Genomic DNA, 14,651 nt, shown 5'->3' with positions numbered 1-14,651 from the left:
CCCCGCCCGGCCCGGCCCGGCGGGGGGGTTCGGCTTCCTGTCGCCGCGCCGCGCCGCACAGCCGAGGAGCGAGGCCGCCGCCCGCCGGGACGGAGCGGGGCTGTGCTGTGCTGTGCTGTGCTGAAGCAGCGGGGCAGGCAGCGCGAGCCATGGGCGGCCAGGCGCGTCTCTTCGCGGCGGCGGCGGTGGTTGGGTTGATCATCCAGGGTAGGAGTCCATCCCAAATTACTAATCCTCGGCGAATGCGCCTTTCGCACTGGCGCCGCGGGGCCGGCGGGCTGTCGAGGCCCGAGAGGAGACGGGACAGGCGGGAGCGCTGCCGGGGCCGCGGGGCACGGCTCCGTTCCTGTTTCCACAAAACGGCCGTTTCCGCCCCGGGGGGATGAGAGGGGGTGCTTGGGACGAGGTGGGGCTCGTCCGTCGCTGCCCTCTGGCCCTTCGCCCCGGGGCTCGAGGGGCAGGCCGCCCCGCGGCACCGCCGGCACGCACCTACAGCACGACTGCTGTAGGAGCTACGCAGGGTTTGACACGGAGCCGTCTGGCTCCCTCTCGTATCGCTGCTGCAGCAGGGGAGACAAAAGACGAGAGAGCGAAAGCGTGCTGTCCGCTCTCGCGTGCCCGTAGCAGTTTCCGTTGATGGGAGATGCGCACCGGCAGTGGAGGGCACTGCATCTCCTCAGCCCCTTCCCCCAGCCCCGGTTGTGCTGCCTGAGGTGCCCCGCTTCCCTGCCAGGAGGGTTCATCAGGCTTCAGATCCCGCGCAGGTGTCGGGATCTCTGGGCTGTGCCCTGCTCGGGTTTATGCAGCCCCCTAGTTGGCCGCACCCGGTGTAAATGGGGCTGCGTTTGGGCCGTGTTGTCCGTCCCTGCCTGTGGCTCCGGGCACGAGGCAGTCCCAAACTCGTGCGCAGCACAGGCCGGCAGTGGCTGCCTCATCCCTTTGTGCTGCTTCTAAAATAAGTTTCTTCTTTTCCCCCCAGGAGCCCTGGTTAAAGAGGCCAACGGTGAAGAAGGTAAAACCCCACTTCTTGCAAGTGGCTCTGAAGCCCTTTGTAGTTGGGGCTCAATGAAAGAGACAGTTTGCTTTCAGGGTCAGGACAGAGAAGGGTCTGTGTCCCAGATCACTGGGCAGCGGTGATGCTTTGCTCCTGGTCTGCTTTAGGGGTTGCAAAGCTTGGGCAGGGGCGCAGACTGGTGCCTGGCTGTGCTGCAGGGCTGCGGGCCACACCACACCACAGCAGGAAGCCGGCCCAGGCCCATGGGGTCACTTCTCTGACCTTCAGAGTGCTGCTGCCCCAGCAAGGGCCACAGCGAGTCTGGCAGCAGCTCGGGGCAGGAGGGGAAGGGCAGCACATTCCTCGCACCTGGGAGCATCTGAGGGGCCTGCACATCTGCGAGTCCTGACCATGGACGCGTCACTCCCAGTCCTGTGCAACAGGGAAACCTGCCTGGACAGCTGGCCAGACTAGTCTAGGGGCATGTACCAGTCTCTGGCCAGCCCCGGTAAAGAGGCAAAGGGAAACACCCATCCCAAGTCTCATCCTATGGCGGGGGGCAAGGGCGGCGTTCAAGTTCCTGCCCATTGTCCTGAGGCATAACCACCCCTCGCTGTCCTCCAAACTCCTCTCTGCCTGCTGGCCATGCTAACACCTCTCACGCAGAACAGACTGACTACCAAGGGTCCGATTCTGCTGTGAGCTCACAGCACCCACACGGAGCCTCGCTGCCTTCCACCAGCGCACACGCTCCGAGCGTGGACGTGTCACTCCACGCAGCAGCCACCTTGGGGGAGACGTTCCCGAGAGCAGCAAGGTCTTTGAGCTGCCACTGGGACTTTAGCTGAACATCGACTTCGCAGTTCCTGTTGACTCACTGTGTCGCTTACTGTTAACGCCTGTTTGTGGCTCAGCAGATCCTTTCTGCGCTCGATTAAAAATGGTGGCGAGTGTGTGAAGTAGTGATGCTGGTGCACAGAAAGTGGAGCACACAAAGCTCCTGCCACAGGCAGCTCCATGTCTTTTCAGTTGTTAATTATTAGTCATTTGGCAAGAACATATTGCTCAATAATGTCAATCCTGAATGCAATATGTGATAATAGTAAATTAATTGCAACAAATTGCTAATAACGCGTGGAAGTGTTTGTCCGTAGGGTTTTGTGTTGACTCCATACCATATGATCCCAATTAGATGCTACGTTTGCTTTTTCACCTCCCTCAAACAGGGTGGTTTCCACATGGCCTGTACTGTCAGGGATGATTTCTCAGTGAGAACAGCCATTATTCAGTGCCCCCTGGAAAGCCACCTCTGTCTCGAGGGACAACGTCTCCTTTCTCATGGGGGCGGGGAAGAGCCCGGAGTTCTGGACCAGGGTGGGTGGCAGGTCACCCACAGGGCTTGCCGCGTGCTTGTCACCTCCCAGCCATTGTCTTTGTTTCACAGCCAAGACCATAAGCGTGATCATGAGAAACGCCCACTTGGTCCTGAAGTGCCCAGAGGATCCTTCATCATGGGAGAAAGACAACGTGGAGGTCCCTGAAAATTTGACGGAACTTGACCTGGGCCCGATTGTGAACGACCCGAGAGGAGTCTACAAGTGTTCTAAGGATAGCACACAGTACGGCATGAAAGTGCATGTCCGAAGTGCGTTCACCAGCCGGTCTGCCTCCTTGCGGGTCCTTTTGCCGAGATGCGAGCACGTGGTGCCTTTCCCAGGCAACACGTCTCCGGATCCCCAGCAGCTCTGGATAGCGGCGCAGCAGCTGCTTTGCACATTCCTCTGTCCCAAACCTGCCTTTCCTGCTGGGAACAAACCTGCCGTGGCTGTGGGTACACCGTCCAGGATCTAGACCCACCTCTGTGCAAACAGATGTGGTGCTAGGAACCTCTGCATTTCAGGCTGGGTCTGGCGGCAGCCCTGTCCAGTGGCCCAAACAGGCCCCAAGCAGCAGGCGTGTGCATACGTGCTCTCAGAGGCATAGGCTGCAGCTGAACCCGCAGCCTCTCCCAGACTGCTCCCAGCCTGATCCTGCTCTGCCCTGCAGGAGATCCTGTTCCCTGCCCTGTCCAGCTGCTTGCTCCCACTTGGGCTGCCTCTGAGCAGATGCACGGAGCTGGCGTGTGTCTAGTTCCTGGAGAGGGATGACCTTTAAGTGCCTGCCCTGTACCTGGTCCACAGCACCAGTTCTGGGCTCCCTGCCATGCCACTGTCATGCTGGTGGTAAGGCATCTCACAGGGCAGCCCAGAGACCCTCCAGGGATGCAGTGAGGCCTCTGTGCTCACTGCATGGCTGGGGTGAGCAGGCTTGCGCCCTGGTTTCAGCGCTGCCACGTCTCTACTTTGTAGTGTGCCAGAACTGCATCGAGCTGGACGTAGCCACCATCTCTGGCATTGTGATCGCCGACATCATCGCCACCATTTTCCTGGCAATTGCTGTGTACTGCATCACTGGCCAGGAGAGGGGCCACCTGTCTCGAGGTGAGGAGCGGGGAGCCTTGTGTTGCAGGGAGTATCTGGGCTGCTCGAGGCACCGGGCAGAAAACACCTGTTCTGGGGGCCCCCAGGGGACTTTCCATCTTCCCCTGCAGTTTTGGGCCGAGGCCTGGAGACTGCGTGCAATGAGAGCGGCTGGCAAGCTGCAGCCACCAAGTCTCAGCCCACCATGCTGTACATGCATGCAGGGGTGTGTGCCTGCTTGCTCTTTCCTGGCTGTGGCTGTTGTCTGCAAGAACGTGTCTCTGCCTGCAGGCCTGCACTTGGCCAGAACCACAGGAGCCCTCTGCTGCCCTGTGGGCAGAGAAGGGCCCCAGGCCACCAGCCTGGCCCCCAGCTGCCCATCGCGCCCCCTTGAAGGGAGCTCCAAGTGGGTGTGGGTTGCAGGTCTGGGTGGTGTGGCAGTACAAGGGCCGGGGTCCCCTCTGGGTTCGCTGCCTCCCCAGGACTGCCCTTGACCCGCACATGATCTCTTCCAGCCTCAGACAGACAGAACCTGATTGCAAACGAACAGCTCTACCAGGTTAGTGTGTGTGTATGGGGGTGGGCTGGGGGTGTTGGCTGGGGCACCTGCTCCTGGCCAGCCCTGCCATTCACACGGCAAGTGGGACATGCAAGCAGGGATGGCGGGGCAGAGGCCAGGCCTTGCTGGGCAACATGCCTGTTGGACTGGGCAAGGGTGCTGCGGCCCCGGGCCCTGGGGTGGGAGGCATCTGACTGAGTCACAGTCCCGCCCCCCCACCCAGGAAACAATCCTCCTAGGCAGCACAGCAGCCTGGGCCTGCCCCTGCCCCTGTCCCTCAGGTGGGGTTGCCCCAGCTCTGCTCTGTCCCACCTCCTGAGTCAGGGGTGCCAGGGCAGTGTCTGCTGCTTGGACATGCCCTCTGCCGTCTAAGCCAGCTCTGCTCCATAGCCCTGCCAGCCAGAGGGGCTGTAGCAGGCAGAGCCTCACAGCTCCATCTGCCTTAGAGAACTGGCCCAGGCTGTGATGTCTCAGGCCTGCCCCCAAAGCCAGGCCAGGGTGCGCTGTGCAGGGGGCACAGGCCCAGATGCCCGTCCAGGGGCACTGTAGCTGCCCAGGAGCTGAGCCCTGACCTCTGCCTTTCCTCCCAGCCCCTGGGTGAGCGGGACGACGGCCACTACAGCCGCCTTGGCGTCACCAGGACCCGCAAGTGAGCAGTCGCGTACTGGGGCCGATTGACTCCTCCGCATAGGGCAGAGCCACAGCAGCGTCTCACTGCCCTCAGCCCAGCCCACAAAGCCTTCCTGTAGCCGATGTCCACAGCCACAGGCTCCACGTCAGCCCGGCTCATAAAGAAGAGGTCTCTACTAGCAGGAGACGCTTGTAGCGCTGCCTGTCCTGTCGCAACCCAGTTCATCAATAAAGAAGCTTTGCTTTGGCTGCTGAGAACGGGTGGCTTCTGCGTGGGGTCCCGATCCATCACCAGGCAGCCTAGTGCCTGCAGGGACGGGGTCTCATGCTCTGCCTGGTGCCATGGGGCCAGCCGCAGCCCTCAGTGATTTAAAGGCAGCATGAGGTTGACTGGGGGTTCCCGCCTGGCTCAGGAGGGCGGCTGCGCTGCCACATTGGTCGCAGTTGTTCTGCACGCTGCCCAGGGGTTGCATCCAGCCTTGCAGCTGCAGAGCAGGACACAGCAGGCCAATCTCACTGCCAGCAGGTTCGGGCGGCAGGAGGGGGCAGTGGGTATCAGGAGCCAGGGCACCTGGATCTCAGCCCTGAGTGCTGAGTGGCCTTGGCAGGCAACCCTCTCCCCATGCCTCAGGTCCCTGCATGGAAAGGCCGTGGCCTGGCCAAGAGCCCCCGAACATTGCCACAGCGAGCCGTCTGCAGCTGGCAGCCAGGGCCGGAGACCTATCTGATGCAGGCTCGCTGCTCCCCTGCAGTCAGATAACAGTCGCCGTGATCACGGAGGCAACAGGAGCAGCAGTTGGGGGGCTGAGAGCTCAGGCCAGGTGCAGAGCGATGCCCCACCCAGAGCCATCCTGGCCTTGCCTGCTGCTCCCTGGCCGTCCCTTGCCTGCAGCCCCGGAGCAGCTGCAAGGAGGCCCCTGGCTGCTGGGAGCACTCGTTTAACTCCTTAGGTGCTGGTCTGCTGCAGCATTCACCCAGGCTGATGGGTGTTCAGAGGATTCTGCTGGGCTGCCCCAGGTCCACGGCCCGGAGATCGGGAGCTGCTGTGGGGCCTGGTAACAAGCAGCAGGGTCCCTGCTCCTGTGCTTCCGTAGCCCCCAGCCGGCACAGACAGGCCCCCTAGCCCAGAGGAGCTGGGTACGCTGCACGCACGCCCCTCAGGAAAGGCAAAGGGGTGCAAAACATCTTTCTCCCCTTCCCCGGGGCTGTGAGATGGAGACAAATGCTCTCTGGCCCTCAAGCAACCGGCAGGAGCCTTGTGCTGCAGCTCGTGGCCAAGGCCTAAATGTCAGAGCAGAGTTTCCGGCCTAGCTGGAGGAGGCAGCGCCCCAGCTCGCAAACACGCTGATGCAGTGGAACGTGGTTGCACCGACCCACAGGCTTTTCCCCTCCTGCTTCTCGGCTCCGCTTGCTGGCCGTGCAGAGGCAACTAGGAACTCCCCCACCCCCGGGTGCTGTCCTCCGTGAGCAGGAACGGAGCCGGGAGGGGAGGCAGATGCTGGCAGGGAGCAGCAGGCAGTCAGCACCCGTGGGAAGCAGGTCTGTGCCTGGGCAGCTGCTGACACCTGCAGTGCATGTTTTTTCTCTGTTTTTTCTCAGAATTTGAGTGACACATTTTGGGGCCCGCCAGCACGCTTACTGCGTAATTCATGGGGTAATGTCCAGGGCTGCAGCAGCCACCTGTACGCGCTTGCCTGGGACGCTTGTCTCAAAGCTCTGACAAGCACCCTGGACGTACCCTGGAGCCCAGACATGTCCAATGGTTGTCCCTAGGGCGGACGCCTGGGATCTGATGCTTCTGCGTAGTGCCATTGCACATGTCATCCAGGACCGTGTTTGCTATAGCCAATGCCACGAGCTATTTTCTCAGGGCATCAACTGACCCTGTTGCTGTCTTGCCTTGGACTAGGATGCAATTGCTGCCTGACGAGGCATTTTCCTGCCCACACAGGCAGCGACACAGGGAACCCCAGCAGGCATCCAGTGGGGGCAGTGCGAAGGGTGCAAGCCCCGTTGTGAGCTGTGGGCTTGTGGCCAGGCCACTCTGGCACACAGCCCTAAGAACCCTGCTTGGCTTTTGTGCAGTTTCCCCCAGAAACCAGGAGCTTTCAGTGAAGTTCTGTTCAGTCAAATACCAGTTTTTCCATCCAAATAGTTTGGGCAGGAAGTTTCCTTTAAGCAGGGAGGAAATGTGCCTCCATCCTGCAGCCACAGCACCTGGACCACGCCTGCCCGGATGCATCCTGTAGCAGACGGGTAACTGGACACACAGGAGCTCACGCAGGAGACAAACAGAGCAGTCACAAATGAAGTGCAATTCCTGCGGCAAGACAAGGAGTTCTAGGACAGTGCTCAAGCGGAGTCTGGCTCTGGGCTCTGGGGACGGAGCCTTTGCTTTTGGCAGCCACTACTTATTCCTGAGAAGGAGCAAAACCTGGCCCAGCAGATTTACAAACCTGGGGCTCGGGCAGGGACGGCCACACTCCCCTGACTGCACGGTGCTGGGTTTTTCCTCACTGCACCTCCTGCCTTGGAAGGCCTCGATGGCAGTGCTCAGAGCACAGCTGAGTTAGGGGCCGGGGCAGGCAGGAGGTGTAGCTGTTTTAGTCGATAGGCGTACAGAGATCACACAGATAAGGAGCATAGGAGGTGCGACAGATGGGCCCAAAGCAGCTCATGCCTGTGGCCCACAGATGGCTGGGATCAGCTGGGAGCTGGACCCGGCCTGGCCATGCCCAGAGTGGCGGGAGCTAATCGCACCATCGGCACCATCCATGGCAAAGGCGCGCTGCTGGGGGAGGTGGCTGTGGAGCCGGCAGCCGAGCATCTGGCCCGGGGCTCTCCGAGCTGCATGCACCCTTCCTCTCCCCTCCCCACGCAGCGTTTGCACGGCCGATCCAGCTGTACTGCCTCCTAACCACATCCTCTGGGGCCCAGTGCACAGGTCCGCTCACTGCTGCGCTGAGGCACCGGAGCTAAGCCACAGCCCACCCCCACGACTGCTGCTGCTTCCTCCCTGCGGAGCCCTTCCCCCTCTGAGCAACAGTCTGATCAGCCCCGTGCTAGGCCAGACTTGGAAGAATTTGAGTGACACATTTTGGGGCCCGCCGGCACACTCACTGTGTAATTCATGGGGTAATGTGCAGGGCTGCAGCCCGGGCTGACCACAATGACCACAGCCTTGCTCCCCAGGCCACCTACAGCCCGATGGCCCCAGTTCTGACCACCCACAGCTCTGCTATCCCATCCCACTCCCCTGCTCATTAGCGCTACCTCTGCCATCCCAGATTGGCCGCTGCACCCACCCCCGCAGGGTTAACAGCCTCTCAGCCCCACCAGCCCTGGCCCTTGTATGCGGTCAGGGCACCTTGGTGCTCCCCTGTGGCTGGGGCAGCCCCAGCCCACGGACAGCTAGGTGTGTACAGCACGTGCATGGAGAATGCACTGACTATTGCAAGCCTAGATGAACTGGACACCAGCTGAGGCAGACCCAGCAAGAGAATCCTCCCTTTTTATTGGACAGCATAACACACATTTAAGTACCTACAGGACACTTGTTAGAAAAGGCTGTTGATCAGCACAAGCAAAGCTGCCCTCTAGGTAATGGAGAGGGGCACCTGGGCACAGCCTGACTGCTAGGGATGGACTGCCAAGGATGGATCAAGGGATGTGTGAGCAAGTGGGCACCTACTCGCCACCCATCGCTGGCACAGCCTCCTGGGACTGGTCGAGCCAGGTCCGAGGATCTGCGCTTTTCCTGCAGCTTCCTGACCTGGGGCAGGACACAGGGGGAACACTAGCACCCACAGAAAGGGCTTATTCTCCTGCCAGCCTTGCTTGGCCTGGGCCACTTGTCACAGCCTTTGGAATTCATCTTAGGCCTTCTCCGGAGGAGAGGGCAGTGCTGGCAGTTCCGGCAGCAGTTGGGGACTCAGGAGTTTCTATCAGGGAAAAGGGGTTTGGGGTCTTTTTCTCGTCTTGCTGGGACTGAAGGTCTTGGGAGCAGAATCCAACTCTCCCTGCCCACTGTTGGGCACAGCAGAGTATCCAAGAGCTTCTCAATATAATTCTAAAGGCTTAAGGTTTGGTCACCCATGTAAGCTCCCTGCTCTGGGCTGACAGGGACATGCCAGGGAAAGCAAAGGCATGTGCCTTGCAATGAGGGCTGCAGGGGCCTGGGAGAGCAGTTCCCTGCTGCAGGGATTCCAGCTGAGCCCTTTGCTCAGAGCGCCCAAGCCAACTATATCCAGCCCTTCCTGGACATGCTGGTGATCTCCCCCTCTTCTAGTGGAGACAGGTGTTACCCTCCCAGACAGCAACAAGAAGAGAAAGTAATGCTGTGAAGCTGGAAGCAGTCTGGGAAGGTGAAGGCAGTGGAATGAAGGAGCAAGGGGAAGGCAGCTGAGACCCTGGCTAAGTGCCCACCCCTCCACTTTACCAGCATCACCCTACACTGATGCACAGCACCCCAGGCAGTGCCTGCCTCTCCTTGCAGTTGGGGAAGTGGAGGCACGAGGGGCAGTAAGCTGGCCACACTGACACGCAAATCAGCATAGCGCTCAGCCCGGACTGGCCCCAGCCCAGAGCTCAGGACGTGGACGCTCACATCCTGCATGAGGCAGGAAAGAGGCCACCTGGGAGCTAGGAGGAGGAGACCTGCGGGGCCAGGTGCTGACAGCAGAAAGCGGAGGCCGCAGTTGCAATAAATACAGTCAAGCGTGATGGGTTTTCCCTGACACTTTGGAAAGGACAGGCTAGAGGTCTCTGTGAGGGTCTCAGCAGGCGATGGCCACTGACACGTAACAGGGAAAAGACTTTCTGCTGTTTCCTTGCCTGGTTCTGTATGGGGAGGTCAGGGGGTGGCAGGAAGGATCATGTCAGCTGGGGCATGGAAGCATCTCCTGGGGCAGCTGCCTGGCTCAGCGGGGAGCAGGAGCTCCTCTCTGATGGGACAGAAGCTTCGGGCCCCTCTGCCGCTGTGTCCCGCCTGCCGTCTGTTGGGTGACTCAGAAACCCCTGGACTCCAAGCCGGCATACACTTCCCGCTGTCCCTTCCTGATGGGCTGCAGAAACAGAACAGATGTTGGTTGATCATGAGCATTATGGAAGTGCCCAGAAGCCATGACCCCCCATGAGGACATGCAGTTTGCACGCAGGGCTGTGCAGCTCTGGGGCAGCGCATTGACCTCCCCTGGCAGGGAAGATGCCTGGCCCTGCTGCCCGTAACCCCTTCCCTGCCCCAGGGTGAGCAGGGCACTTCAAAAGGGACAAATGCTGTTACCTCGTAGTCTGGGTTTGGAATGGGTGGGGGGCGCTGCATCTTCTGGCCTGAAACACAAAACACATGGAACAGGAATGACCTACAGCCCTTTCCCAGAGCTTTAAAGGTTGACTTCACCCCCCAGCCCACAGGGGCTTCACTATCAGGACAATGGGGATGCAGGATAGCAAGGACTCTGGGCACCCACCTGAGCTTTGAGCTTGTCTCTTAGAGAAGTCTCACGGCTTTTAAGCCTGTCTGATTTTTAGGTCTGAGTTGTGGTCTTTGAATGGCCATGCCTGGCAATACCCGTACTAGCTGAGCCAGCAGCAATGTGGCCCCATGGCTCGCAGGCCGAGCTAGTGCTGTGGCTGCCTTCCCCCCGCAGCCCCGACTTGCTGCTGCTGCACGACAGCCTGTGAAATGGTTTCCTGTGGCAGCGCTGGCGTCAACACAAAATGGCAGCTGCACTCTCCCCACACCAAAGGCAGAGGAGGAGCAGCCTGAGGCTGGCTAGAGCACAGCCTCCCCAGGGGCAGGGCCCAGCCCCGTGAGATCCCCTTGTGACCGCCTTTGGGCTCAGTCTCCTCAGCCTGTCTACCCTGGTCTCCGAGGGACTGGATGCCACCGAAGCCGCCCTCACCTCGCGGCCGTCCTCCTGCGCCTGCCCCAGCCCCGGCTCTCCCCTTCCGGCTCTTGCCGCAGTAGTAGACCAGGATCAGCACCCCGAGGGTGATGAGGAGATCTGCAATGATGATGGAGGCCACGGGCAGGATGTCCAGCTCCTCACAGTTCTCGCACACTGCAGGGGAAGGGATGGGTCAGGGGCATGGACACTGGCAAGCTGCCCTCAGAGCCGAGGGAGAACAGTGGTGGGCGGGGAGGCAGGAGACAGCCGTGAGTCTCAGCCCAGAGACAGGAGCCACGTGCTCCTGCCCACGCTGTGCAGACCTCGCTCGCCTGCTTCACATTAATCCCCCCTTCATGAGGGGATGAGGGGGGAGGGCAGGCCAAGAAGCTGGGGGAAGCCAGAGACTGTTCTACCCTCCCCATGCCTCAGCGCGGACAGCACCAACGGGGTGAGGGAGCTGAGGGGGCCAGGACTGAACAGTCTCCTGATCTCTGCAGAGTCCTTGCACCAGGATGCAAGCCCTCCCTGACACCTCTTCCGTTTTCTCCCCAGGTTCTCAGCCGTTTCTGTTCACCCCAGGGAGAAGGCAGGGATCCCAGGGACAGTCAGGCAGAGCAGCTGCCAGGCAGCCTGCCTTGCTTTGGCATTGCAAGCTGCTTTGTGAGACAGGAGAACAGGGCCAGTTTCCAAGTGGGACCACAGCGGCCGGGCTGCATGCTCCGCAGGCCTCCAGGGCCAGCATCTTTCACTAAAATCCCGAATGCTCCCTGCCCTCTGAAGCTGAGGGAATGCCTCACCTCGGTGTGGGACAGTGCTCTCAACGCTGGCGTGAGGACGCAGGTAGGGTAAAGCAAGCTATGTGGCAGAGCAGGGTGGAGAAGCTGAGCTGGGAGCACTGGAGCAAACAGCCCCTCTTCCAACCAGGAGCCTGGGGATCCCTCACGTCCACGCCCGGCAGCGCGACCTCGGGGCCTGTGCTGGAGTCAGCCCTGCGCCCCTCAAGTCGGGCCCAGCTCCTCGGGCTAGGCAGGAAATCCCCACGGCTGAGCCCAGGGAAAGGCTCCCAGAGGCCCCGGTGCCCGCTGCCTGTGGGAGGGGCATTCCCCTTCACTCACCCTTGGCTTTCAGGTATAGCGGTGATTTGTCCATGCTCGATTCACAGGTGTACGTGCCATCATCTTTACTGCCCTGGTAGTTTGCTATCTCCAACTGATTTTGTGTGTCATCAGAGCCTGGTACTTTTTTGCCATCCTTCTTCCACAGAAATGTAGAAGCTTCACTGTTGCAGATGAGAGTCACTGTGGTGTGAGAGATCACCACGTCGATCTCTGCTTCTGTGGGAAGCAAGAACAACATTAGCAGAGAGGCTTTCTGGTTTGGAGGAAGAATGTGAGCATGCAACTGTTGATCCTATGGATAACTGCACCAGGAACGGAGGGAAAACAAGGCATCAACTGCATAGCCGCTGGCCTCAGTGACACACTTCAGATGTGAGCTATTTGGGCAGGGACTGCTTCCTTTTGCATATATATGCTGAGGTAGCCCAGTGGTTACTTGAGTGTGGCCTTGGATGCTACCACAGTATTAATTTTAAATAGCAGCTGCTATTAACAATGGCACTTCCACTGGCCCCAAGCTCAGTGAGAAGTACCTCTTGTGGATTTGGAGTTTTAAACTGTGAGATGTTCTCCGTGATGCGTCCTCTGTGGACACACGCACACACAAGGCTGTTCAGCACCTGATAAGCAGATGCACATTGCTTCTAAGGGTTCTAGGTCAGGCCCAGCCTCCCGCTTCCCGGCTCCCTCTCGCCAAGCAGCTAGAAACAGCAGGGTCAATCTTAGTTTTACAATGTTACTCTAGGACTGAATAGTTAAAAGCATTGCTGGTAAAATCAGCTTATGGTCCTGTGCTGTGGTGCCAGCTGTAAAAGAACACAACAAAACCATTAGTAAATCTATGTGCTGCACCCTGGAGATCCTGCCTATACGCAGGGAGTCTGTGCAGGGCTCCTTTGCTCAAAATGTCCTTTCTGTTGTGTTTAGCAACCTGCTTCCAGGGACAAAATGCACAACAGGAACCCACAGGAATAACCTAGTACCTGCTCAGGTGTCTGCCACATATGTATGTAACCCTGGTGCTGTAAACACATACTATTCCCCCGCCCAGCCTTGCAAACAGGATGGCAGTGGAGGCCAGAAAAGGTGGCAGAAGCAAGAAACACATCTTGGTGCCAGAGGAGCCATTCTGAAGGTGGGGCAGTGGCTCAAACCATCCTACTGAAGTTATCTGTGCTGCCCTCCAATCTCAGATTTTATAATAAAACTGCTGGTTACTCTCAGCCTTCTCTTTCCCATATTGTCACTCGGGTTCTACCCTGATCGCCTTCTCCCACAAATCAGCGTCAAAATCCCACCATGGAACTTTTTACTCCTCTATGCACCGGTCTGATGCCTGCAAGGTACCAATCCTAAGTAGATGCCACTAGAAATTACTACTGGCAACTGATTTTAGCTGATTTTTCAAGTTAGTGGAAACAGTAACAGTTAACTGATGCAGACTATTTCCAGTCCTTTAAATAATCATTCTGTTGAAATGCTTCTCCTTGGATCTGGTCTTGACTAAGAAGACATTTGCAGTCAACATATTTGTACTCTACTGCTGTTGTTGGATGCATCCAAAATCCCTAACAAGATAAGACATTAGACAGACAACGGTATTTGGAACTGAACTTGTGTTTCTCTTTGGGTGCCATTTTCACAGCACGATGACCAATGCAAACCGGAGAAGCGAAATGGCGGCATTCTGAGTCCACTTTACATAGAAATGCTTTGGCAAGTGTAAATGCACCAACATGCTTGCTGCGCTGTGCTGAGCAGGGACCAATTGTGGAGAACCAGCGGTGTCACCCTGTTGGGAGGGGTTTGTTCTCTGCAGGTCCAGAGCCATAGTGTTAAAAATAACATAGTTGAACTCTGCAAAATAGTTTCTATGCATCATTCAGGTTGGGAAATGTGCAACTGTGTCAAATTCCCTGGAGCTGCAGTACCAGGGTGGCTCGCCTGAGCTTGCCAGTTTGTTAGAGGGATGCCGGCCAACAGAAAGGGGCAAACATAAATGCAAAAGTGGCCTGTTTAAGTGTTCAGTTCTTTCTGTGTCTCTTCCCAGGCAGGATTCAATTTACTGAGGGAGCCACTCTCTTGGAGGCCACAGACAAGAAACCCCAGGGGCTAGAGGAGAAGGTGATCAGCTGGTTTATTTTCTTCAGAGGAATTATTTTTAGAGAAATAAAATACATGCAGGTGCTCTAGCAAAAATCAGTTGCAGCCTAGTGAAGCCCAATTTCCTTCAATGCTCTGAAAGGAGAGCGAGAGGTGGCTCCCATGTCTGGGTAGGGTGGCTGCAGAATGCATTTCCATAACTGATTTAGCAGTAGTATCTACACCTGCTCTGCCTTTCCTCTGACTCTTTCCCTTTGTGCTTTACAAACACCAGCTGCTCATCTCAACATTAAAGAGAAGCCACTCTTCCTGTCTTCCCATGGTGAATCTGAGCTACAGAGGAAGAGTGACTTGCCCAAGAGCACGCAGGGGTTTAATGACAGAGCCAAGAACAGGAGGCAGGAGTCCTAGCTCCCCTGAACTGGGCTACTGCCCCGTGCTGCCTCGCCCGTACCTTTTCCCACCTCTGCGGACTCTTGCCGAAGACTCCAGTGAATTTTGAACGAGCAGAAACAATCTTCTCAACCAGTGATGTTATTTATATTAAAGACTGAAGTAAGTCGCTGCTGATCCTTCGTTTTCAACTAACTGACTGCCCCATCTTGCCCGAGCCAGAAGCAACCTTTTTCTACCATAAGCCATCGTACACATCTGTCAGGAGACCTGTGGGGACCTGCCCTGCCTGCACTGCACACGCATGGACTCCCTTTGGCTGAGCTCGTGAGGATCACCCTCGCACTCTGCCAGTAGTACTCACCCACACAGAGCAAGACCTCCAGCGCAAGCAGGAAAAGCCCCAACTTCATCCGTGCGTTCCCTGTTCTCCCCATGCTCTCGCCTGTCCCGTCCAGTCAGACTGGCATTGCCGGGTTCCGTTCTGAAGAAAGAAAGGGCGTC

General features: G+C 58.1%; 2 protein-coding genes across 10 annotated transcripts in view; one reads left to right on the top strand and one right to left on the bottom strand.

Moving 5' to 3' along the window:
- The first annotated feature begins 9 nt into the window (after positions 1 to 9).
- CD3D (CD3 delta subunit of T-cell receptor complex) lies at positions 10 to 4,889 on the top strand. Of its 2 annotated transcripts, none has more exons than XM_090026905.1 (6): positions 10 to 207; positions 980 to 1,012; positions 2,439 to 2,613; positions 3,343 to 3,474; positions 3,969 to 4,012; positions 4,603 to 4,889. In XM_090026905.1, the coding sequence occupies exons 1-6, from the start codon at positions 150 to 152 to the stop codon at positions 4,611 to 4,613; spliced, it is 453 nt and encodes a 150-aa protein (XP_089883031.1). In that variant the 5' UTR covers positions 10 to 149; the 3' UTR covers positions 4,614 to 4,889. The 2 variants fall into 2 exon arrangements, with proteins under 2 accessions (XP_089883031.1, XP_089883029.1); XM_090026903.1 differs by having other exon boundaries at positions 2,439 to 2,639.
- A 3,255-nt stretch (positions 4,890 to 8,144) lies between these two features.
- Positions 8,145 to 14,651, bottom strand: part of CD3E (CD3 epsilon subunit of T-cell receptor complex) — a 24,640-nt gene continuing 18,133 nt past the window's right edge. For all 8 annotated transcript variants that reach the window (XM_090026875.1, XM_090026879.1, XM_090026880.1 and 5 more), the window contains 5 exons: positions 14,512 to 14,631; positions 11,649 to 11,867; positions 10,546 to 10,704; positions 9,924 to 9,970; positions 8,145 to 9,705 (listed from right to left, as the gene is read on the bottom strand). In XM_090026875.1, the coding sequence (XP_089883001.1) occupies positions 9,649 to 9,705; positions 9,924 to 9,970; positions 10,546 to 10,704; positions 11,649 to 11,867; positions 14,512 to 14,584 (555 nt within the window). In that variant the 5' untranslated portion in view covers positions 14,585 to 14,631 and the 3' untranslated portion in view covers positions 8,145 to 9,648. The remainder of the gene's footprint in view (positions 9,706 to 9,923; positions 9,971 to 10,545; positions 10,705 to 11,648; positions 11,868 to 14,511; positions 14,632 to 14,651) is intronic.

The sequence above is a fragment of the Crocodylus siamensis genome, chromosome 14 (assembly GCF_052110815.1).
Source record: "Crocodylus siamensis isolate JL-2025a chromosome 14, ASM5211081v1, whole genome shotgun sequence".
Taxonomy (NCBI): Eukaryota; Metazoa; Chordata; order Crocodylia; family Crocodylidae; genus Crocodylus; species Crocodylus siamensis.
This window is presented reverse-complemented; position numbering and strand designations above follow the sequence as displayed.

Bases quoted from the DNA above. Each gene is read 5' to 3' on its own strand.
- CD3D (XM_090026903.1), top strand. From the start codon at position 150: ATGGGCGGCCAGGCGCGTCTCTTCGCGGCGGCGGCGGTGGTTGGGTTG. The intron at 1,013-2,438 runs GTAAAACCCCAC...TTTGTTTCACAG, and splicing joins AGAGGCCAACGGTGAAGAAG to CCAAGACCATAAGCGTGATC. The intron at 4,013-4,602 runs GTTAGTGTGTGT...CTTTCCTCCCAG, and splicing joins CAAACGAACAGCTCTACCAG to CCCCTGGGTGAGCGGGACGA.